The sequence below is a fragment of the Polyodon spathula genome, chromosome 2 (assembly GCF_017654505.1).
Source record: "Polyodon spathula isolate WHYD16114869_AA chromosome 2, ASM1765450v1, whole genome shotgun sequence".
In the NCBI taxonomy this organism is placed as follows: Eukaryota; Metazoa; Chordata; class Actinopteri; order Acipenseriformes; family Polyodontidae; genus Polyodon; species Polyodon spathula.
Window position 1 is genome coordinate 36,941,774 of NC_054535.1, and position 24,964 is coordinate 36,966,737.

The window sequence follows — 24,964 nt, forward strand, 5'->3', positions numbered from 1 at the left end:
TACCAGCAATATTAAGAGACATTTGGAAAATAAGTGTGTCCTCAGGGTGTAAATTCAGTGCTATTTCTTGCTATTGGTCTTGTAGTCCAGATTACCCAGATATTAGCTGTGTTTTCTTGTTATACCTGCCTATGGTAGCTGAGAGGTTTATTTTTCAACAGAAATGGACCTGCTAAGGCACAGCCGCTGCACTGTAGCATACGGGACTACACGTGTCACATACAAATAAACGTACTTGTGATGCAGCAGCAAATTACTTAATTTTACACAAAAAATATAAATTATTGTATGAAACCTATATATCATAACCTACATATATATACATTTTTTGTTCTGTCTTTTATTAATATAATTTCTGGACTGAATATAGAAATATTTATTTACAAGGAAACACTTGTATACTAATGTTATTTTTATCCTCAAAACATCCATTATTTTCAGAGTCAACCATGCAAATAAACACTTAGAAAATGCTCAATACAAATCCCCAACATGTTCTTTTTAAAATACATAAACCGCAAATGGTCTGTAAGCAACGTATCAAAAATACATACAATTTTGCAAGCAACACATCTATCTACAAATAGGCCAGAGCCACAGGTAAATGTACTTGCCCTCAAAAGCCATTTCTTTTTATTTTTTTTAATTTAATGAAAGTTGTTGAATTTTTATACCAACACAAACATAAGGAGTTTTCACAGTATTATATACATTTTAGTATGACAGGAGTGCAAAAATGAACTAGCCAAATGTTATTCTATAGTCATCATTTTAAAAATCATACAAGCAAATAAATGTTTAATAAATATTACTGCAATTCCCGATGTATTCTTGCTTTCTTTTTTTTTTTGCTTTATAAAAAACAAATCTGCATAAACACTTACTAAAATAGGCATTTCTGTAAGCAACACCATCAACAGACCAGAGCCGAAACACATTTCCATCCACAAACAGACATTTATTTACCAGCTAGTTTCTTTTACAAAAAAAAAAAACATGAATAAAAAAAATGTAACCACAATCTTTACCTGCATTGTTATGCATCATGAAAACCAAACAAACAGCATAAACCATATATAATATAGCATGGCATAAACGCCTACAGCACTTTTGCACTTGAAGTAATAAATAAACACACCTTACTGTGAGTTGTCGAGACACATCAGGATTAGCAAAGGGAAGCTTATTCTCAGTTCATATGCAATAAAGTCCTTTTTAATGTTTTGTAAATCCAGTTCTATGGTATGCTGAAAATATATAGATCCTTTTTTTATGTGTGATATTTCTAATTATTGTATTTGGTAATAAAAAAAAAAAAAAAGTTTGCCTTTCTTTTGCTTCTGTTGTCATTCAAGTGCAGATTTGCAAGACAAAATAGAAACTTGTCTCGAGACATTATTCGCGCCAATCCTGGCGTTGCTTGCAGTGTATCTTTCGCATTCCAGTATTCTTTCATGTCGGGCTTCCTCACTAACCCCATATTCAGCCACAACCCTAAAACAGCATGTAATCTATTTCTTGTCATACCGCCAGAATCCATTTTGGATTTAGCATTTCTTTACTTTTTGTTCATTTCTAATGCATATTTGGTGGACTCTGATGAAAATGCCAACTCAAAGAATTCAGCTGGTCGGGCTGCGCTGCATGGTATGAATCTCGGACCACTAACCTCTGAGTAATTCTTTATATTCAATGTTATTTTCTGTTCTGGTAATTCTGTTAGTTGGGTCATCCTCTTCCTCATTGTGCTCTTCATTTAAATCGATATCGCTGTCATCCCCACCCAGATTCATATAGGCTTGCCCAGTTATGCTTTTATCAGCCTCAGAAGCCGTAAAACCCATAAATGATTCTCCTTCTTCGTCAGACTCACAACACACTCACTAAATTTATCATCTTTCAACCATCAGCGGGGGTATACGTGTTTTTTTTTTTGGTTTTTTTAAACCAGTAAAAAGCTGTATTTTGTTTTGCAACTATTTAATTGGCTAATATTAGTAGCAAAACTCTCTACTTTTGGTTTTTGTTGCTATGTAAAATAGCCCATTAAATACATTTCTGACAGCAAATGGGAGGGACGACGGTGCTTTAGCTGCATACATCACTGGGCCGATTATTAGCCCAATAGTACTCTGAGGGTAAAGGGTCAATCCCTGCTGTCACAACATCAATGACCCCATGCATCATCCATGCTTCATACAGTTTTTGTGTAGACTGCTTTTGTAAGGCAATATGTCTAGACTGTGGTCTTACAGTTCTTTTAAATAAATAAAAAAACATACCTGTGTGTCTTTTTTATATGCTGTTTTAGGTTTAATAGTATATGATGATGAGTTTAGCATATTGCTTTATTGTAATAAAAATTCTGAAAAAAATTAAATGATGTAACTTATTAACTTTGTTTCCACATAACAAACTTCTGTCTATAGTGTAGTTGTTAAGTTTGTAATTATAGACTCACTTAGATTTACAAATATGACTATATGTATGATTGAATGGTGTAAGCTGATCTCTTAAAAGGTGAAGCTGCCTAACTAGTTATTGTCAACTGTATAGCCTGTATGCATTAATTTTGTGTTTAAAGAATCTATGTTTGCTTTTAACACAACAGGGTTGTGCAGTGGGATATGTAAATAAGATGTTGTTTTAGAAGGAGATGCAAGATTAAGAAATTCAAAACTTTTACATCATTACCTTATTACCAAGGAATTACATTTTTCTTGTATGGCTGTTTCCTTTCCTCCTTTATTTTCAAAATGATGCAATGCACTCTTCTGTTGCAGGTTAAGTGTGACCAATACTGGCCTACAAGAGGAACTGAAACCTATGGGTTGATCCAAGTGACATTACTAGATACGGTGGAACTGGCAACCTACTGTGTTAGGACATTTGCACTTTATAAGGTGAGGTTTAGGTGTAGCATTACGGATGTGACTAGAGCAAGCTAACAAGACAGCTAACAAGCTACCATGGCCATGTCCCTAGTATTGGGATAAATCTACTTATAATATTGAGATGTTAGTCTGCCAGTGCTGTTCTCCTCATATACATCTTGTTAACAATAAAGAGATTATAACAAACCAATAGCCTTAAATACACATTCATTCAATCTACATTGCCCAAGTGAAGCCAAATGTGTCTGATTGTTATCCAGTGCCACTGGTATCACGAGTACCAAGATTAAAATGATTGTATTATTATTTAAATAGATGTGACCATTTGACCATAACTACCAGGAATACCCCTGAATCAAATGCAGATGCTTTTAAATCCAATGTTAGCCTTTTACCAATTACTAATAATGAATTTGAAAGCAGAAAAATAAAATAAATTTGAATGCGAAAAGAAAACATGAGACTTTCTATAACACTTTATTAATCCCCGAAAAGTTATAATTGTAGATAAATATTATAGAGTGATTTGTTGTCAAAGTAACATTTTTCTTTAATAACAGAATGGTTCTAGTGAAAAGAGAGAAGTCCGACAATTCCAGTTTACAGCCTGGCCAGACCATGGTGTCCCTGAACATCCTACACCATTCCTAGCCTTTTTACGTCGTGTCAAAGCCTGTAACCCACCAGATGCTGGGCCAATGGTTGTACACTGCAGGTAAGCACTCACGCTTAACTTCATCTTAGGAGGCTGTGTGGTCTGGTGGTTAAAGAAACAGGCCTGTAACCAGGAGGTCCCGGGTTCAAATCCTGGCTCATCAACTGATTCACTGTGTGACCCTGAGCGTCATTTAACCTCCTTGTGCTCCGTCTAACAGGTGAGACAATGTTTTAAGTAACTCAGCAGCTGATGCATAGTTCACACACACTAGTCTCTAAGTCCCCTTGGATAAAGTCATCTGCTAAATAAACAAATAATAATAATCTGGCCTAAGATCTTTATTTGACCCGACAGTAATTTTATTATTATATTTTTACTTGGACATCATGTTTTATTGTCGCTCTATTATACTACGTTGACATTCAGATGTGAGGTGAGGCATATTTCAGCATGTGCAAACAAATACCTATTCATACTTGTACACAGAGTTCTTATCCTTGTATGGGTACCTGTGCTGAAACTGGAAATTGCATGCAAATCAATTTCTTGCACTCAAAGTGAATAGACAAGTTTTGTATTGTTGTTTGATATATATATATATATATATATATATATATATATATATATATATATATATATATATAGTATAAATATATATATAGTATAGTATAGTATTTTTTATCATTTTTAAATAGTTTGTAACTGTTACCCATTACTACTTTTTACTTGGCACACCCCTGTTAAAAAGTGAGTTTTGATCTAGAACAACATATTGTGCATTGGCCGAGTTGTGTTGTTAGAGGACTCTTCTAAGGTCAACACTGATTCTTATTAAAACAAGCAAACAAAAGAATGATAGCTAGGATCCTAGCTACAGGAACATTATGGTTACAAGTTGAAATCCTTCCTGGGGATACCATTGACATACCAGTATGAGACATACTACTCTGGAACAGAGTGTGTGTGATTGATGGGCTGATTGATGAAGTTCTAAACTTAAATTGAGTCCTACTGTAAATGCTGTTGATGTAGAAGATCCCAAGGTATTTGCTGATGAATACTAAGAGCAGTATAAATGACAGTGTGCTAGGCAAGCTAAAATCCTTTACCTTTGCATGTTCAGCAGAAACCATGTGGGAACTAGCTAGTAAGCACTGGGGGTCTCCAGAAGAATATCATATATAATAAATCATAGTATAATATAATAGTAAATCATAATATAATATCATACTACAATAAGTAAATATCCCAAATAAATAAAGCAATTAACAACCTGCATAGCAAATATAGGGTTCATAATATGCCTGCTATTTCTAGTGATTGTACTTCAGTGATTTTGCTCCCTAGCCCTTTGTTTCAACGATGTTTCTCAAGTCAGGTGTGAACAATTCTCTTTTCATTTATGCTGTGAATAACGATCTTCTATCCATGACCCATGTGGCCTGATGGTGTATTCGTTTGTGCTAGGAAAAATGAATTTGACCCATAGCTGACCCCAATGGCCCACTAGTCAAGTGTTATTGATTGTACTGTTCTATTGTTAATACTGTTCAATCACACACTGGTAGAGCCTGAATTCTGATTGGTTTGTGGTGTCTGCATTAACCTCTTCTACAGTGTTGCAGGATGACTGTACACTGATGAAATTACAGTGTGCATGTATGGTCAACATTCTAAATTTAATGGTATATGTTTACCTTGCAATGTGTTTGATTAAGTTTTAATTTAATTTTCAAATAGAAAAGGGAACAACGTAGGTCATTTTATTTAAAAAAAAAAAAAAATGTAAAATACCATTGTATTTTAAATAATGTTAAATAGAAATCAAGTTAGAAAAAAAGGAACATCATACAGATAGAAATCATACCTTCCACAGCAGACATTACCGGTAATTTATTAACCATAGTGAGAATTAAATTCTTTAGTGTTTACCAAAAAGACAGTGACCTCTGTGATTATTATTTAAATTGTCATGGTAAAGTTGATATTAACCACCCAGCTGCCCATTTATTTTGTCATTTTCTAGTTAAAAACGCTCTTTTTTTGTGCAGATTTTTCACTCTTGTCTCTAAGCAATTTGGACAAAACAATTTTTGCTATATTGTTTTTAAATACATACTTTTTTATTGTGATTATGATAAATGGAAATACAGTATTTCAATAGGACTTAAATAACAAAATAACAACAATGTTTTTGCAATTGTAGCATTATAATATAGAGCACAACATAGCATTTTTTTCCAGTGGCAGCGTTGTAAGTATAAATAACATAATTCTTTACAATTGCAGCAATAAATATTATAATTCTTGTGCAGGCATATACATTTTTAGATTTTTTTTGGTAATAGATTTCAAAGCAGGCACCCTTCAAACTCTCATCAATGCTAATGTCTTTATCTAGCACATATACATCACAACACTTGTGTCGCAAATTTTCAATCCCATCATATACAGAATCTTCCTCATTTTCAGGCACGAGTGTATAGCGCTGTTATATGAATTAATATCTGTGAAATGTAGGTACAATAAATAAATAGGTCATTTTGACCAGTACCAAACCTGACAAGGCTTCCTTAGAACCTGTAACACCAACAAATAAATAAAGAAATCTTCTCATTTTAGTCTGTAGATACATAGGCATCCATTTTTCGCTCTCAGCTGTGTATATACAGATGACCCGGTCTGTCAAGAACATTTCTTAGGGACTGCTGCCATCTGCGAGTAAAAAAGAAAACTGCTTGCACTTTTACAATACAGTTTTCTTATGTTTTCATTGAAGCATGTTAAAAAGACGTGTTAAACTTTGCAGATGCGCTTATAAACGGCTGCATGCTATTCCTACGGGAGTGACAAATTTGGACTTGCATGCGCCGCACCATGTGGAAATCGCAGGATAAGCAGCTGAGTGGTTGAGGCACAAGTGGGGGGGTGGGAGTTGTTGCCTCAGGCAGGGCTGAAATTACAGGCATTATTGCAGAGGATGTATTTTTAACATTAGCTAGATAATTACATTGACTCGGCACAATCAGGTATATGCTTTGGGTTTGTTGAAACAGCCAAAGAATGATGTACTGCAAGTAAAGAATTTTAAATTGAGAATCCAACTGTAGCTGTCTTTCACAATCTCTCTTTTATATGAATGGCTGGAAATGTGCAGACACTAACCTTTCATTAAATGCAAACAACAGCAGTCAATAACAGTGTTAGGAAAACCTTTTTCATAGACTAAAAAGAAAACGACCACATGATGAAATGTGTATTAACATATTACATGTCGACACACACTTAGAAATATTTCTTTCAGTTCTGGCTTTGAATTTATCAGCCTTGCATGTGGATATTCTTCATTACAATAATTTAGCAAAAGTAAAATACAAGTAAAATTAAAGAGAGCAATTCACTTAAAATTGGATGTGGGAGCAACATACAGATATTAGCTGTGTACTGCAATAAAAAAAAAAAAAAATGATACAGTATGGTTTTATTGCACATTTTCCTTTAAGAAATCATGCAGGAGGCTTATTAATCATCTGTTTTTATTCTGAGTGCCGAGTTATTATTTATCAGCTTGTTTTACTGTATTAATTTGGCTATTTGTCACATTATTCTTGAAAGGAAAATAAGTGGTTACAGCTGAGTCTGGTATGGAAGAAGTAATTAAGTTACCTACAAGGCAACAGCTGTTTTTGAGATGAGCTCTGAATCTGAATTACTTTTGAGAAAAATAATTCAACCATCTGTAGGAAATATGACAATATTTTTATAACCTTACAGCTAAAATCTGGACGGCAGGGAATACTGAATTTCCTTCGAAGCATACAAGGCAAGGTGATTTAATTCCCAAATATTTTTTTTTTTTACGAGACGGGAGATAGACTAGAACACATGTGGTTTCCACGGATTTCATATAGAGTTGCCTCAGATGCAGCAGAGTCAAGGTTTAAAAAGTAATTTGATGTAAGAATCATGCCAGAGTGTGACATGCCATATGGATCTCATCATGAAACACTTGGCTAATGATGTAACTGTCACATGATCCGCAAGTAATTTAAATTTCTTGGATACCATTCGCACAGCTTGCCTTGTCCTTAGTAGTTTTTTTTGTTTTTGTTTTTTTTTAAATCAGTTTCTGCTGATTTCATGCATTTATGGTCAACTACTGTGTAACTAAACACATCAATTATTGTAATAACCAGTTTTCTTACTAGGTTATGAAAATAAGTAAGAACTGCAGAGGAGTAAGTTAATTTTATGTTTAGTAACCATCTAGACCAAACAAAAGTCATGTATGATTTATATGAAATTGCCTAAAACAGATGTGATGTTTTTTTTTTTTTTTTAGTTTTTAAAAACAATACAGTAAAATTATGAATGAGAAGTCTTTGTAAACATTTCACTTTTTTTTGTTGTTGTTAAAGAACCCACTGACAGGCATAACATATGTTTTTGTTTTTGTTTTTAGGGTTTTTATTTTTTTGCTCTGTCATGCATAACCAATGTTATTTGGGTTAAAAAAAAAATTAAAGTTTAGGTTTATCTATAGTTTTCCATACTATGTAATGAAAATCTGACAGAAATTGAAAAATGTGACATTTTGAGATTTAACATGAAATACTGTACTACTATTATGGCTTCTGGTAGTCTTTTGCAATATAGTTTTGTAGTCTATATATATACTGTACAGTATGTCTATTTTATAGGTGTACATATATATTGGCAGTTTCCCTTAGAATTACTGTTCATTTTATTCTGTACTGCATGATACACATCACACATAAAAATATTCAAAACAATTAAAAACAAATCATTACTATCGTACTATTTCCATATACACATTCATTGCATAATAATACAAAGCAAGTTCAATATCTACTTGCTGAAGCGTTTTTTTATTTTAGATGACGAGTTGTTCAGTTGTAGCAGGCAGCAATGTAGCAAAAGGCACAGGGCAGTGACATCACTCCCTAGCAACAAGTCTCCTATGTTGGGAATGGGTTCTTTCAACGCAGCGGGTTTGTGCATTTGAGAAAGGAGAGGAAGACTCAAGAAATTAGTTGGAGACTTAAGTTGATGAGAAGCAATTACCCTCCGCGGTACTAATTAAAACGGTGTGTTGTTTTTTATGAGAAATGAGAAAAAGCAAGCAAAATTTAAACAAATATTTACGATATAGTCATAAGTGAAATGGAATTAATGCACTGGGCCTCAGTCAGACGATAAACGGGCCGCAGGTTGAGTGTCCCTGACTTAGATCAATCTCTTGATCTGTTAAGCAGTGCTGTGTATTTTGGAACAGTAACATTCAGCCAGTTATTTTGACATTGTATTTAAATGAAAGAAAGAATTTTGAGACATCTAGCATTGAATATCTTGCATATTCAGTGGTCCTGAGTGTTTTTTTTTTTTGTTTACTGGATCTCTTTTTGGAACCATTTTGAAATCTTTATGAACATTTTTTTCTTTTGCGTTTTACTTCTTCTAAAATCCTTTTGGTTATTTATTATTTGTTAAAATCTTTGTGCAGTTGTGGTATTCAGTTGGTCTAATCAGTGGGGGGGGGGTCTAAATACTGCCACTGTTTAAATACTAAAATAGGCATAAACTTAACATTTTAAATAGTCACTACAGACTCACACAGCTCCCTTTTTGAATGGGAGTATTTCCTCCCTGTATATTTTAGATGTTTATCGCAAGGCTTATCACTCAGTTAGATTCTTATTCCTCAAAACAAATGAAGCCTGAAAATTGTATAACTACGACATTGTACTCTGCCAGGATCACTGAAGTATCAAGCCTAGAACTATGTTAAAATAGTAACAAATTATTCATTTAGGGCCAAACTTTAAACATAACCATATGAAGATTTCTGACACAAAATGGCTTCCATACGCATCTTAATTTTATTCTTGCATGCCTATATCACATCATGGGACATTAACCAAATTTTAGCTCAGGGGACCAACTCAGTCATGATTTTATAAATTAAAAACAAATGTTGCAATTGAAAAAAGAAGAATGGCAAAAGGCTAGATACCTAGTAGGCATGTTTGCTTAATGGATTGGGTAACACATTTAGTTTTAAGCACCATCCTAAGGACTAAATCTGAGATGAGGTTCAGGAATGGCATATAAAGAACCCAACAGGAATGCTAAATGTATATTTTAAATTTCTCTCTCCCAGAGCCAGACATTACAACATTTGAGTTGTTACTTTTAATGACAGACAACAGGAACATTGTGTTATTAAATTATATGACAGAGATGAAGCAAGGCAATAAACCATGTATGTACTTAACCTATCATACTCTCAGGTAGCACGGGGCATATATCAGTATAAAAATGTGATGTTTAGACCAGTAACCATTGATACCAGTTGGTGGCTTTACAATAATGTGATGTCCTTCTGAAGAGGTTTGTTTGTTCCAGGAAGTTTTTGTTTTAAAGTACTAGGATTTTCCACTTTAGGTTGTATTAGTATTTTTGTTTTGTTTGTTCAATTCACTGTGAAGCCCAATTTAAAAAAAAAAGTGCTGTTTAAAACAGTCAAGTGGATCGTATCAGAGGTTGGTTACATATCGCCATTTGAAACAACAAACTTAATTGAACTTCATCTAACCAGTCTGTTTTTCCAAATATATCGATGAGAAAGTTATTGTTTTCAAATGTTGACACAGATTGCATCTTGAAGGCATTCGCACTCTACGGGTCAGCCTCTGAGTATTAATTTGACAGAAAGTTGTGGACATGTGGTTGTTTCACAACTGTGTACATGCCAAACAAAAAAAAACAAAAAAACGTGAACCAGATTTCCTGAGTCAGTATGTAATTGCAATGTAATACAAAAATATATTGGTGATAAGTTATTACTAGTAAACTAAACAGAGATGTTTACATATCTAAAGGTGTCAGCTTTACATAGTATCAGTGATGATGCCCACATGTATCTGTGTTTAATTGATTGATTAAATGCAAATTCCCAAATTGATTTTGCCTTTGAGGCAGCTAATCAGATATCATAGGGGGGGGGGGGGGGGGGGGGTTCAAAATTCATCTTTGTTACTGATGGATGTCCTTGAAATAAATTAAACTCCAACACATCAAGCTCGGCTCAGAGATTTCTCCATAGGAGGAGTTTTCCTATTCTTTATGCACACTGTGATCAAGTAGTTCTTTCCCAGCATGAGTTAGGTTATTGCTTTCTGGAAGGGCATTGTTTCCTTCACTGCATGCACTATACAGCTTTTAGAAGAAAATAACAAGAAACATTTGACTTCTCACCTACATATTAATAGTATATATGATGGCAATTAAACAAAGAGTATAGGTTATTCAAGGACTACTTTATACACTTTGTTTACAAATTTAAATATGTTCACACTTAAGGATTTGGGTTATACTGTATATATTGAAAATTATTAACTTTCTTTTTTTTTTCAGTGCTGGCGTTGGCAGAACTGGGTGCTTCATTGTAATAGATGCCATGTTGGAGAGGATAAAACATGAGAAGACTGTAGATATTTATGGCCACGTTACTCTAATGAGAGCTCAGAGGAATTATATGGTTCAGACGGAGGACCAATATATCTTTATCCATGATGCACTGCTGGAAGCGGTGACATGTGGAACTACAGAAGTGCCAGCCAGAAACCTGTATGCATACATTCAGAAACTGACACAGATAGAATCGGGGGAGAATGTAACTGGAATGGAACTGGAATTTAAGGTAAATCAAATATCTGTGCATTGTAACAAGACAATGTAAAACGAGAGGGCTGTGCAACAGATGGATAATATCATAGAAAGAGAGACAAAACTATTTGGTTTATTATTATTATTATTATTATTATTATTATTATTATTATTATTATTATTATTGTTGTTGTTATTTATTGCTATTTATTTCTTAGTGGACGCCCTTATCCAGGGGGTCTTACAGTTGTTACAAAGTATCACATTACAAAATTAGTAATGACATTATTACATTGCAGATAATAGCAGTTATAAGATATAATAAAATCAGTAGTAAGAGCAAATTCAAATGAGGGAAAATAAAAAATACAGTAAATAATTACATTTAAAAGCAATCACAACTAAGAGCAGTTAAACTTAAAAATATTTGGTTATACAAGTAAATTCCATTAAAGCAAGTCAGTAAGTACAACGAATGTATCGGAATGATTTCAAATAAGTGCAATTACAAAAAACGTGAATACGGTTACCTTTAAGAGTAAAATCAAGTACAAGATATAGAAAATGTAATTATGATTGAGAGCAGTACTAGAATATAGCAAAGTGTGGAGCAGTTCAGTGCAGGTACTGATACAGTTGGGTCCATATAGTCCAGTATAGTCAAGAGTTGTGAGGTTTAATGATGTGTCTTGAGGAGGCACGGTAAGGTGGTCAGGGATTGAGCAGTCCTGATATCCCTGAGTAGGTCGTTCCACCACTAAGGGCAAGGGTTGAGAAGGAGCGGGCTCTGGAGGCGAGGAAGCGGAGTGGGGGACAGGGAGTGTAGGGATAAATAATAGCCTGGAGGTAGGAGAGGGCAGAAAGTTTGACACAGCGATAGGAAAGTTTTAAACTGGATGCGAGTGGCGATAGGGAGTCACTGGAGGGAGCAGAGTAGCATGGGAGAAACGAGGATGGGAAAAGACAAGGCGAGCAAACCTATAGACTGTGTCCCAATAATCAATTTGTGGTAAGAATATACAAGCAATTAGCCCTTTTTGTAACTACAGAAAAACAAGACTGGCATCTATAAAAGAAACCTATTATGAATGTAAGTTTATTTAAGCAAGATTATCAATGTGGACCTTAAAATCAAGATTACTATCCAACCAGATACCCAGGTACTTATAGTTATCAACTATCTCAGTAATGTTGTTATCTAAAGTAACTAAAGATAATACTTTAGTAGCATTTGTCCTTGTATAAGAAGATACCATAGCTTTTGTCTTACCAGAAGTTTTAGATTAATTAAGGCTTGTTGAATGGAATCAAAATCATCCTGCAAATTATTGATTGCCAAGGAAGGGGAGGGATTGTATAAAATAGTGTCATCTGCATAAAGATGGTGCTTACAGTGTTTAGTGTTATCACCGATGTTATTAATATATAGGACAATAACAATAACAGGCCCAGAATAGATCTTTGAGGAACACCCTTATTTAATGAAACAAGATTTGACATCATATTTGCATGTTTGACAATCTGTGGTCTATTAGTAAGGTTATTTTGAAACCATCCAGCTGCTTGAAATCCAATACCAGCACACAATAATCTTTTATTGAGTAATGCATGAGCAACCATATCAAAGGTCTTGGAAAGATCAATAAACAGATATAAACATGTTGATTTTTTATCTAGAGTCATTTTGATATCATCCATAACTTTCAGTGCTGCAGTCACAGTACTATGACCTGAGCTAAAACCAGATTGCATGTTGTTTAAAATGTTGTTTGTATCCTAGTAACATTTCAGTTGATTACTGACCATAGATTCCAAAATTTTTGCCAAAACTGACAAATTGGAAATTGGACTGGAAATGTTCATGTCAGATGGTTTTGCAGCTTTTAAGGGAGGAGTAACATAGGCTGACTTCCAGACATTAGGCAGTTCATTTGACTCAATTGAAAGATTATAAATATAAGTAGTAGGTTCTGCAATAATTACACCAGCAAGACAGATATGTGCCAACAGGATGTACCGGCTTCTTACAGTCAATAGCTTGTAGAGATTTTAAAATATCAGTTGCTTGAAAAGAACAACATTGAAAGCTGGATGAACATGGGGAGGATAGACTGTTACTATCGGAGTTGCATAGAAGTTCAAAATTAGAGGCATCACCGTTTTAATCATCAAAAATATGACCCGCTTTATAGAAATGCTCATTAAATGCACTCAACATATTAATCGGATCAGAAATAATTGAATTTCCCAATACTATTTGTTGAGGAAATCCAGATGAAGTTTTACATTGCAAAAGTTTAACTGTTTTCCAAAATTTAGTATGATTAAAATCTTCAGTCATGAGTTGAAGAAAGTAATCTGATTTAGCTTAATTAAGAAGGTACACTTATTTCTGAGTTATTTAAATTCCCACCAGTTTTGTGTTTTTTTGGCCTTTCTAGCTTAACCCAACATATATTCCTTTGAATAATTTCAGCAAGATCTTGAGAGAACCATGGATTTTCTCTGCCTTTAATTCTGAATTTCTTAGTAGGAGCATGTTTCTTTTTTATTAAAATAATTTGCCATTCTTGTCATGTTGTGGTTTTTTTTTTTTTTTTTTTTTTTTTTTTTTCTGGACTTGCAATTTTAGTGCATTAGTGATTTAATGGCTTCCCCCTTCCTAATGAAAAAAATGAACACATTTGAAATATTATTCAGTTTAAAAGCCCTTAGTGTATTGGGGGTCTGTAAATGTCTAAATACCCATGATGTACTCCAGCAGAGTCAGCAGAATAAGACTGCATGAGACTGGCCCCCCTATTCTTATTATAATGCATATATTTTACTTTCAATAGCATATGCTGTATTGATCCCAGTAGAGGTTTGTTTCCAATATATCAGTATCTATCAAGTATAGGTATTTGAAAACTAACAAAAGTGTGTAAGTGGAAAGGTGGCGTGCATATTTGAATGGCTAGATGTCTAAAGTGTACAATTAATATGTAAATTTATATGTAACTTACGGTACTAAATTAATTATTCTATAAGCAGTGAGGCATCATTTTAGATTTCATATCCAAGGAAGTAAGTCGTGTGTGTTACTTCGGCTTCTCTTAGTGGTATGTTTTTTTGTCCTGTTACAGACTTATTTTTCTCAGAAGAAAGGTACAGCAAAGGAACAGCAATCCATTTGTCTCCCATTTACCAAACTACTATAGTAAATAAATAGAAGTTTTGAGTTTTGAATGGCTGTGACTGTAGGGAGCTTGTAATCTTCTCTGCACGTTTTCCCCCTGTCAAGGAGCTTATTATTAATGACAGTCGTGTGTTTATCTTACAAGAAGTGCTTTACATAAAATGCAGATGTACTAAAGTATGTAACTGTGCGATTTTTAACAAAATGTGCGTTATCTCTCCCCCACAGCGTTTAGCCAACACTAAAGCTCATACGTCACGATTCATCAGTGCCAATCTTCCATGTAACAAATTCAAGAACCGCCTTGTTAATATAATGCCATATGAATCCACAAGAGTATGCCAACAGCCAATCCGAGGGGTAGAAGGCTCGGATTATATAAATGGCAGTTTTATTGATGGATATAGGTAAGGGTTATTAGTACATTTTTTTTTAATATACAAATGTCCAGAATATTTTTAAAACCTAATACATATCTAATTATTAGTGTTTTTAATTCTTATTCTGTAAAGGAACTATATTTTGTCAAATCTTTTCCACTCAATCGAAACATAAACATTTTCCATAAAATATAAGCACAGGCTTTTACTAATCTATAGGTGCTAGAAGTGGAAATTTCACTGATATGTATGCTTTATGAAGTGACACGTAATCATGAAAGTTGGTGTTTTGTAGTGCACAAAGACTATATGACTTGGAAACTCTGTTAACCATAGCTAATACTATGCTAAATCTACAGCATAAAAATTATATCAATAAAGCAGTATGTGTGCTGTGCATAAACAAGGCTAAAAATGTTCAACAGTGTAATTGCTTGATTAATCTGTCTTAATGTTGTTTTTATGTGCAGGCAATCATTACTTTAAAGATTTTGCAGTGAAAGGTTTTTTTAAAGCATTTTTCTTTTTCTCTCCCTTGTGCTCTTTGTAGACAACAGAAAGCCTACATTGCCACACAGGGACCCTTAGCAGAGACTACAGAGGACTTCTGGAGGATGCTTTGGGAGCACAACTCCACAATTGTTGTCATGCTTACAAAGCTCAGAGAAATGGGGAGGGTAAATGTTGATTATTTTTATTCAGCGCAGTATTTGCTGATACCCATGTAACTCTAGTTTTATCAGTCATGCATCCTAACCCTATTGAAGTAAAGCTGAAGACTGAAACGGGCAAGCACTTGGACAACAGTTGCAGTACTGTACACTTCTGTCAAGGGTTTGTTAGAACTGGTACTGTAAATGCATCTGCCTGAATCTAGGGGGTAAAGAAAATCTGCCTTCTCTCAAAAAGAATTATGTGATGGTGGATTGTTTGCTGTCAGACACATTGTTTTCTTTTATTTGTTTTGGTCCACCCTATGTTTAAATATATTCATTAGTACGTTGGGTTTCATTTTAATGGTTACATATCAAAATTAAATATGTAAATTAGAGTGCTGCACTAGTTTAAAGGTAATGTATTATATGCTGTTATTACAGTATGCAGTACTGTGGCAAAGTGGTTTGTAGTGCTCCGGTGTATAGGTGAGTTGAGGTGCTCCAACAAAGGACAAACACAAAGTCTACCGGTCAGGTTTCTTTTAATGTCCTTTTTAAACCGGGTTTCAAATAATAAAGCTGGCTCTACCCAGCAATGGGTATTGCCAGTGAAAACTGGACCCAAAATAATAAAGCTGGTTCTACCCAGCAATGGGTATTACCAGCTACAAAACAAAGGAGTTGCAGTCCCGAAATAATAAACACAAAAACATGTCTCCAAACTGGGTGCTCTGGTGCAGGTGCGGTGCTCTGAGTGCTGGTGCTCGTGCGCGTTCAGGTCCGGGCTTCTTGCTGCAGCTCCAGCTTCGTATCAGCCGTCTGGCAAAACAAACACAATACTCCTCAATGAACCCACACTTCATTCAAGATTCCGTCCTTGTCTCCTCCCATTAACCACAACAAAGGAGCCGATCACATCCCCCTAAAGTACCCTAAGCCCTGCCCCCTCCGATAGCTAGTTCAATCACGTCTCCTCCAATTCATGACTGAAACTTCGCTCACCGTACTAGGGCGATGATTCCAGGTACCGTAACGCCGCCCTCTTCCTGAATGGCCGGCTCCCGACTGTCCCCAGGATGAACTGCCCAACCATTCAGTAGGAAGCCTGCAGCTCCTGTTGTATAGTGCCCTCACTGGTCGAGAGGGAGATTTTTGATTCGGATTCATTCGCTCTCCGTCACAAGTACACATAGTGGTGATGTTGCTGTATAGTTTATCTGTATGTTGCGTATGTATGTCAACATTTTTATTCAGGTTATTAAATTGTATTTGTTAAAACACTGTGGCCTTTCTTTAGCATTTGTTTACAACCACAATATTTTTCCACAACAGGAAAAATGTCATCAGTACTGGCCTGCAGAAAGATCTGCCAGGTATCAGTACTTTGTGGTGGACCCCATGGCAGAATACAACATGCCCCAATACATCCTGAGGGAGTTTAAAGTGACTGATGCTCGGGTGAGTTGGGTGGATTTTGTTCTATTTTCTACTTATTCAACAAGAATGTACATTTTTACACAATGGCATGGTTTTGTTTGTAAGAATAAGATAAAAAGTTCTGTATATTTTAATTAGTTTACCCCAAATAACATGGTACCTTTGTCAAGGGAAGTGTACCATAACTGATTTTAAAAGGTAGGATATGCATCACTTCTTGACTGACTGTTTTTCCCTTTTTGTTTTTAATGGATTTCCAGGATGGACAGTCTCGGACAGTAAGGCAGTTCCAGTTTACTGATTGGCCCGAGCAAGGAGTGCCAAAATCAGGCGAAGGGTTTATTGACTTCATTGGCCAAGTGCATAAAACAAAAGAACAGTTTGGGCAGGATGGGCCAATATCAGTTCATTGTAGGTAAGAGACTGTTGATTCCAAATGGGCTTACATTGTGAATGCTGTCCACACAAATGAGTTGGATATAACCATAAGCTACTGAAGTAAGTCAAGACTGATTACTTAAAATGTGTACTGTGTCAGCTGTGAAGCTGATATGGTAAGTACTTTAATTATGAAAGTCAGTTGGTTTCATTAGCTGTTGCTCCACAGAGGCATGGACTAAACTCCTGCCAGCCTGAGCTTTTCAAAGGAGTTTAAATGGTGCTGTAAAATAAGGAACTTGTCTTGATAGCTCAATTAAGTTCATAATGGCCAGGCCTCAAAATTCACTCCTGGTGTTCAGACAAAAAAGCCATTTACAGTGCCCTTACGCAGGGGTAGATTGAAACAGGGCTCTCAGAAATATTTGTGTTGTTGTTTATTATTTTATAATTACTGCTTAGCGAGTTGGAGACCATTAGCAGGAAAGCCTTTAGCTGTTTGATTGTCACCTAATTAAAGATGTGTTTTTGTTCTCACACAGTGCTGGTGTCGGGAGGACTGGTGTTTTTATTACACTCAGCATTGTCCTGGAGAGAATGAGGTATGAGGGGGTGGTGGATATATTCCAGACTGTCAAAATGTTAAGGACACAGAGGCCAGCCATGGTACAGACAGAGGTAAGAAAAAATATATACATATATATTATTATAAAAATAACCATGGGTCATCCGAACAACGGTATGTGCTGAAAGTCATTCTCAATATAGTTATATCCCTACATGACTGCATTTGTTGCTAGACTGCAGTTTAATACAGTGAAGTCGGTAACGGGAAGCAGGCAGGATTTGGGGATGGGTCATTGCATTGTGGATAATTGTATTTGCACACCTTTACAGTTAACGTCTGTCTGATATGTTAGAATGTGTGCAGCTTACAGTCAACAATTTGCAAAGGTGACCTCTTGAATTACTGTGTTTTCTTACCTCAGCCAAAACTTGAACAAGAATCCTTTAAAATCTAGCCAAAATCTTCCCTATGCAGAAAAACATGCCCTGCAGAAGCAGCAGAAAGCCCACACATATGATTTCATATCCAAGCATGCTTTTGAAGCAATGAAGACACCTCTAGTCACTTATTGTCTGGTATTGCAGAGTAACAGCAGAGGAGGAAAGGTCTTCATGTGTTAAAGTATAAATTATTCTAGCATTAGGTTAAACACAATTTACATTGCACTAGAGCATAATGGAAACTGCTGCCTAATATCTAGATGAAAGTTTGTCACAAAAATTAGTTGGGTCCTTAACTTGTGGTAACTTGGGTAAAGTAAACATAATGAAACAGATTGTATCTTCACTGAGAAAGTACAAACGATAACATAGCTGTTGCCATGCTCAGTTTAACAATATTAAATGCTTCTCTGTACAATGTACTTGTTCATTTGTAATGTATGCTGTCAATCTATCTTCATTGACTTTGTATTCTAGCCTTTTTGTAAACTAGCAGTGCCCAGAACTTTATTTTTCAATTCTAAAGATGGCTTCCCTGACATGTCAGTCAGTCATAACTAGTTTGTGTTTCAGCAGAAATAAAAAAGACATGTTGTGTAAGGGTGCCTCAGATGTTCAAAGTCTCCTTGTTCCTTAGGACCCCAAGCTGATTGGCAAGAAATGGCAATGAAATGTGTTCCTACTAAATGTTTGTTCATTTTGTTTTCATGTAGCCTTTAGCTTTGTTTTAGCAGACACATACAAACTCAGCTTCAAAAGATTAAAATTATAATCGGTGGTTTATACAAATGGAGTCATAACTTACACCTGCTGCATTTCACTACCAATTTAGTGCCAAAACAGCAGCAGGATGTGTGTTGGTTAGAACATTCAGCTTTTATCTTTGGGGTCCGATTCCTACCTAAATACGTTTGTTTACAAAACTGACATCCTGACTGCATATAGGGCAGAAAACAAGAAGACATAAAGGGGAAGCCTCATCTGTGCTTGCTTGGAAATTCAAATCTCAAGAAAGCAGCCTGTTGTATGAGTGCAGTTGAATGTCAGGTGTTAATTATCATCTCCTTCGCTCCTCTTTAGGATCAGTACCAGTTTTGCTATCGAGCCGGATTGGAATACCTTGGAAGCTTTGATCACTATGCAACGTAAAAGCCCAATCCACCCTGGATTTTACAGCAGGCCCTTTAAGATCCAGAGAGCCTCTTCTGAGCCATAAATACATGCTTGAGAAGTACTTCTTAACTTCTAGCTAAAGACAAATTGAGTGAAGAATATTAAAAAAAGAGATATAATTAAAAAAAAAAAAAAAAAAAATTCCAGGTGGACCAAGAATTTCCTATTTAATAACCTACCCTGAATGAAACAGAAGAATCCTGACTGTTGAGGCATCTTTAAAGAAGTGTTGTTGTTGTTTTGTTTTTTTTTCAGTTGCCTCAAGGATTCAACTTGGGTTGAAATTTTAAAAACTAAAATCTTGGGAGGAGCAGTAATTGCTTTCAGGATTGTTTGAAAACTGAATGCGCATTGTAAAGGTAAACTTTGATAGTGATGCATTCATGTGGAAGAGAACATTTCAGTAAATGGACACCAGGTGTTGGTAAATTACAAGAAGACACTGCTTCAAAAATACCCCCTTCCCATCATAATGCTCATAACTAATTCTTAGGGAGAAACGGGGAATGTTAAAAACAAAACAAATAAAAAACAGAAAGTTACTGATTTAGTTTTTTAGTACTGTATTATACTGCTGACCTGTGCTTCATTTTTATCTGTGTAAACTTGGTTCCTTCATTTTTTAAATTAATTTTTCATGTAGATTTTTTTTTTTTTTTTTTTTTTTTTAAGCTGTAGAACTGTTCAGTGTACAACCTGGTCGAGGAAGTGTTACATTTCAGTTTTCTAGTTTCTTTTTTTTATCCTACCAAACTTTTACTCTGTTGCAGGGTTTCTTGTGTCCCTTTTTTAAAACTGCCTCATAATGATCATGTGATAAAGTGGGGCTTTGTGGAATCAACAGGGATGCGCAAAGTATAAAGTTGCTGCTACTGATTATCTTAATTCTTCCATGTTAAGGTGATGTATACAAACAGCCTCTGATGAGATACTTATAGTGGGGGGGGGGGGGGGGTAGACTATTTTAAAAAGGCTTCCATGATGAGATTTTGTAATTAAGGGGAAATTAAAAGTTTTTTGTTTTCCCACTGGAATGCACATCAGTTGGATAAAAGAGTATTCAAATACAGTGCATCTTTTCTCGTGCAATAACTAGCTATATTATAAATAGGATTTATGTAGTTCTTTTGTGATTCATTGCATAATTATTTCCTGAAAAGAGGATAGGGAGATTGTCATAGGTGCACCAGTGAGTTCAGTGTATTGTACTTACATCATATTGGTAGTGATTTGTTCAGAAGGCTGCAGTAGTATAGGTAAAAAGCCTACTTAGATGTCATTTTTGTGATGTAATAGTGCAAGGCATACAAAATATAATTCTCTTAAAAGTAGGTTATTTAATAGCATAATGATTAATGTTTTAATTTTGCATTTAGAGTGCCTTATATCTAATGCCTGTTTTTTTATAATGTTCATTTTAAAGGCTTTATGTATCCTTAACTTAGTTCATATTTATTTCATTTTACTTAAAATACTACAATTTATTAGATTATATAAAATTATATATGCAAAGAACTCAATTACCATTCTCCTTTTTGTAGGTTTCTTTAGATCTTGTTCGGGCTATGTTTTAAAGGGATATAGTTTCACATGGAGGAGGTACATGACATATTTGGCCTTACAGAAACAGAAACAATAAGAAGGGAGGTTCTCTATTAATCATGAAAACAGGCCATACACTACCCCTTATACTGCATTATTTCATATTTGAAACTATTAATTTAACAATTATATTTTTTCTAACCCTTTAGCATTTATTAGCACTTTCAAAATGTAGACATATTTATATACATTATATTAGCGGCTTTTTTTTTTTTTTTTTTTTTGTCAGCATGCTGCAGTTTGTGTCAGGGCAGTAAAGCCACATAGGTAACTTGCTCAACGAAACCATTTGTGAAGGCACACATACAGCAGCATTTGTTATATTGAAGAAGTACAAGCTACTTTGTGGAAGATAGACACTTTTTGACTGTTCGAAGACCAAACCTTAGCAGTAAGAAGCACTTTTTATACATATTACGGAAGGCTACCTCTAAATGGACGCTGGAAAACATTTGGTTGTACAGTGTGTTACGCTTCGTACAGTTTCACAGCTGAAAAAATGGCCTTATGAAAAGAACAAGGCAGTGGACGGGTCACATTTCTTTGCAGAACCGGTCAGAGCCAGATTAGAAAAAGAACCACTGGAATCTACTCACATTACGATCCTGACAATCTGAGGTAGCCACTTGTACAGTATGTTTAAGTCTGCAGATGCGCTTTGAAGCTTTTGCTGGAAAAAAAGGATGCATACGAGGCACCTTCTTTTAATTCTACTTTCTTTAGTTTTGTAGGTGTGCATTCCAGTTGCTTCCTTTCCCTTATTTTTTCCGCAATATCAGTTTCTGCAAATCATTTCAGCAATCTGGGTTATTTGTTTTTCCGTTAGCATAATGAGTAAGGTGCTATATTATTTAATCACATTTAGGTGTAGGTATCATGTATCATTTACTAATTAGTTAAATTCAGAAACCTGTATAATTGGGTGGGGGTGGGTATGCATGGTGATGCATTGCAGAAGGCCACTGGGGGCCTGTTAGGAAGAGTTGCACTTTCTATATCTTTGTACTATGCACTGCCCTATTGATTCTAAACCCAATAATATATTACTTGAACCCATCTGTAAGAATTTACTTAAACGTTCACTCTTTGTGTGTATGTAAATAACACAGAATAGCAAACAAAAAACACACAAAAAAAAAAAAAAAAAAAAGAGTTTGTGGCAAAAGAGCATCCATGTCTGGTGCCATGATACTCCAGCAGAAGACTGTAGATTTTGTCATAACCATCTGTTATGTGGCTTTGCCATTTAAGCTTGGAGTGTCATTACAAAAATAAACGTTGTGTTCTCTCCTCTCTATCTATCTCTCGTCTGGATGCATAGACTGAAAATAATAAATTAAATTGTAAAAAAAAAAATGGCTTGTTAAAAGAATCTTACGATTACCTCTGATTAGTAGTACACGTAAATGTTTTTCTGAATGAAAGGAGTGCTTTTTATTTTCTTACTTGGGTTACATTGGTGGCGAAAGAAGTCTGTATGAAAATCAGTTCTTTGCTGACACAAGTTCCATTTGTTACAAATGAATTCTAATAAAAAAAAATATGTCAGTGTTATGCACTATAGTCTCGATTCATTAATCTTTCTTTTTTCTTACAGGCTAGTTCACCTTTTCAATGCAGTGCTGGGCATTTAATCATTCCCATTAATACGGAAAGCAGAAGAAAATATATTTCACAGTCTAGTGGATCATTTTGTGGTTAATTAAAAATACTTTAGTTACACTGGCCTCTGGACCTGTCATTGTTTTGTTTATATGATAAAGGTTCTGGTTTAAACAGGTGTCTTTGCTTGAAATGTTATCACTGCTGGAATGTTAAACTCAGAAATATTCCTGCAGCATTCGTAGAGCAATTACATAGTAAACTTCACACTTGTTGCCCTGCCTAGTGTTAAAGTAATTCACTATATCCTGGTATGGGTAGAATTAGGGCCCTACCAAATTCGCTTGCAATTTTGGTAAATATCACGGTCGTAACATTTTAAAAATCTTAAATTTCACGTTTTCAGCTATTTAAATCTTACATTTCATGGTGGTGTAACAAAGTATGAACATGTAGTTAAACTGCAAAATATAAATATTAAAAAGACCTGAAGTTAAGAAAAAAGCATGTGACTAACAAAGTAGAAACGCTAAAAGAAAATGCAACTGAAATCTAGAAGATCACTCTTTGATTGATGTGCTTCTGTTGTTGTTATTAAGAACTGTTTTGGTTTTACATGTCATTTTTTGCAACAGTAACTCAAAGACTCTTCTGAAATGCTGAGCATTAACAGGTCTCCATTTTTACCTAAGCCAGGGGTTCAATGTGAGCATGGAGCATCCTGCAACTGCTTTTCTCTGTGGTCTAAATACCTGGCCATATTTAGACGCAGTTCTCTCTGCAAGCCCAGGCAAGGAAGGACAGGTCTGCAGCTGGACAATATATCCAGACACTAATAAATATAAACGTGAAGTCCCTTAAATTACTGTCATTTTTTATTAATTTTTTGTCCTAAGGTTGCTGCTTGTACTTCTACTTCATATATATATTTGGTTCCAAATTCTTTTACAAGATCCGCTGCAGTAATGATTGTAGCACTTTTTGATTATTTTGGATACTCATTTTAAAATCTACCATAGGTCTAATTTGACTCGCCTAATGGTACTACCAGTTGAGATCCGTAGGTCATACTAAACCCACTCCGGATGCCCGTGTCTACCAATCAGTGAGTACAGCCTGGTTACTAGCTTCTGTCAAGTATCAATCAATAAATTCATAATGAGCTTTCTTTTTTAAATTGAAACAAGCTAATAATCGCATCAGGAACCTGAAATGGTACATATATTTTAGTGCAGGTTAAAACTACACAAAACAGGCCAGATTTCACGGTGCAGAATTAATATCATGGTGTCATATTTTTTACGGCCGTGAAATGGGTAGGGCCCTAGCTATAATGTGCTGTAAATAATAGAACAACCTGTAACAAAAGACTAAAATATGTAATCTACCATGCAGCACCATCAAACATAAGTGGTGCCCTGCCCCACTTTAGCTTTATGTCTAAAATCAGCAAGTACATTATGCAAAATATGTATTGAGACAATGGGTAGTATTCATTACAATATCTTTAAACTACTCCAGCAATATTTATTATATATATATATATATATATATATATATATATATATATATATATATATATATATATATACTGTGTAACAAAAAAAAAAATTATACAGTATAATTACAGTATAATTGTAAATCTCAAAAAACTACTCACTTCTAAATCTTTTGTAGTCATCTTTGTATTACTTTAGTATAAATACATGTTAATTTGGATTCATATGTTGTTTTTTTCTGACTTTATGTGAAAGAAAAGACACACATTTGCCCATTTTCCCATTGGAAATAGTGATATTTTGAAATATCACTGTCCTGGTCACAAAAGCAAAGTTTGTGGGGAATAATAGCCATTTTCTATACTTTTGAGGCATAAGCAATTAGGAAATAACACTTACTACCCAGGAACAAAAATTGTGTATATATATATATATATATATATATATATATATATATATATATATATATATATATAGGGAGATAAGCCCTACAGATTCATGCATAAGATTGTTGCTTCTGCTTAGTATTTGCAGCCTTTGGGTTGAAACATTTAGCATACCTTTTTACAAAAAACATACTCTCTGATTTACTCCATGGTTACAAAGGTGAATTTACTAAATGTGTAAACTAACTTTGGAATTTTGAAACTAAAGTGTTATCAAGACTGAAGAAATAAATGGCGATAAGGCCAGCACCTTGTAGAAGAGGCCATTGCTGATGTCTTCTGGTAAGGGGCTGAGTCATCTTAATTCATTGCAGATGGAAGTGCAGTGCTCACTGCCATGTCCGTAATTCTAGGCATACCGAAG

The 24,964-nt window shown here is 34.9% G+C and overlaps 1 protein-coding gene across 42 annotated transcripts in view; it reads left to right on the forward strand.

Moving 5' to 3' along the window:
• The window catches only part of LOC121295932 (receptor-type tyrosine-protein phosphatase delta), a 226,921-nt gene extending 204,247 nt beyond the window's left edge, over window positions 1–22,674 (forward strand). For 13 of the 42 annotated variants that reach the window (XM_041221061.1, XM_041221131.1, XM_041221062.1 and 10 more), the window contains 9 exons: window positions 2,784–2,903; window positions 3,455–3,609; window positions 10,990–11,275; window positions 14,648–14,826; window positions 15,350–15,476; window positions 16,788–16,913; window positions 17,153–17,307; window positions 17,813–17,948; window positions 19,359–22,674. In XM_041221061.1, coding sequence (XP_041076995.1) covers window positions 2,784–2,903; window positions 3,455–3,609; window positions 10,990–11,275; window positions 14,648–14,826; window positions 15,350–15,476; window positions 16,788–16,913; window positions 17,153–17,307; window positions 17,813–17,948; window positions 19,359–19,427 — 1,353 coding nt within the window. In that variant the 3' untranslated portion in view covers window positions 19,428–22,674. The remainder of the gene's footprint in view (window positions 1–2,783; window positions 2,904–3,454; window positions 3,610–10,989; window positions 11,276–14,647; window positions 14,827–15,349; window positions 15,477–16,787; window positions 16,914–17,152; window positions 17,308–17,812; window positions 17,949–19,358) is intronic. The other 29 variants (XM_041221115.1, XM_041221172.1, XM_041221148.1 and 26 more) reach the window with 4 other exon arrangements.
• The last annotated feature ends 2,290 nt before the right edge of the window (window positions 22,675–24,964 follow it).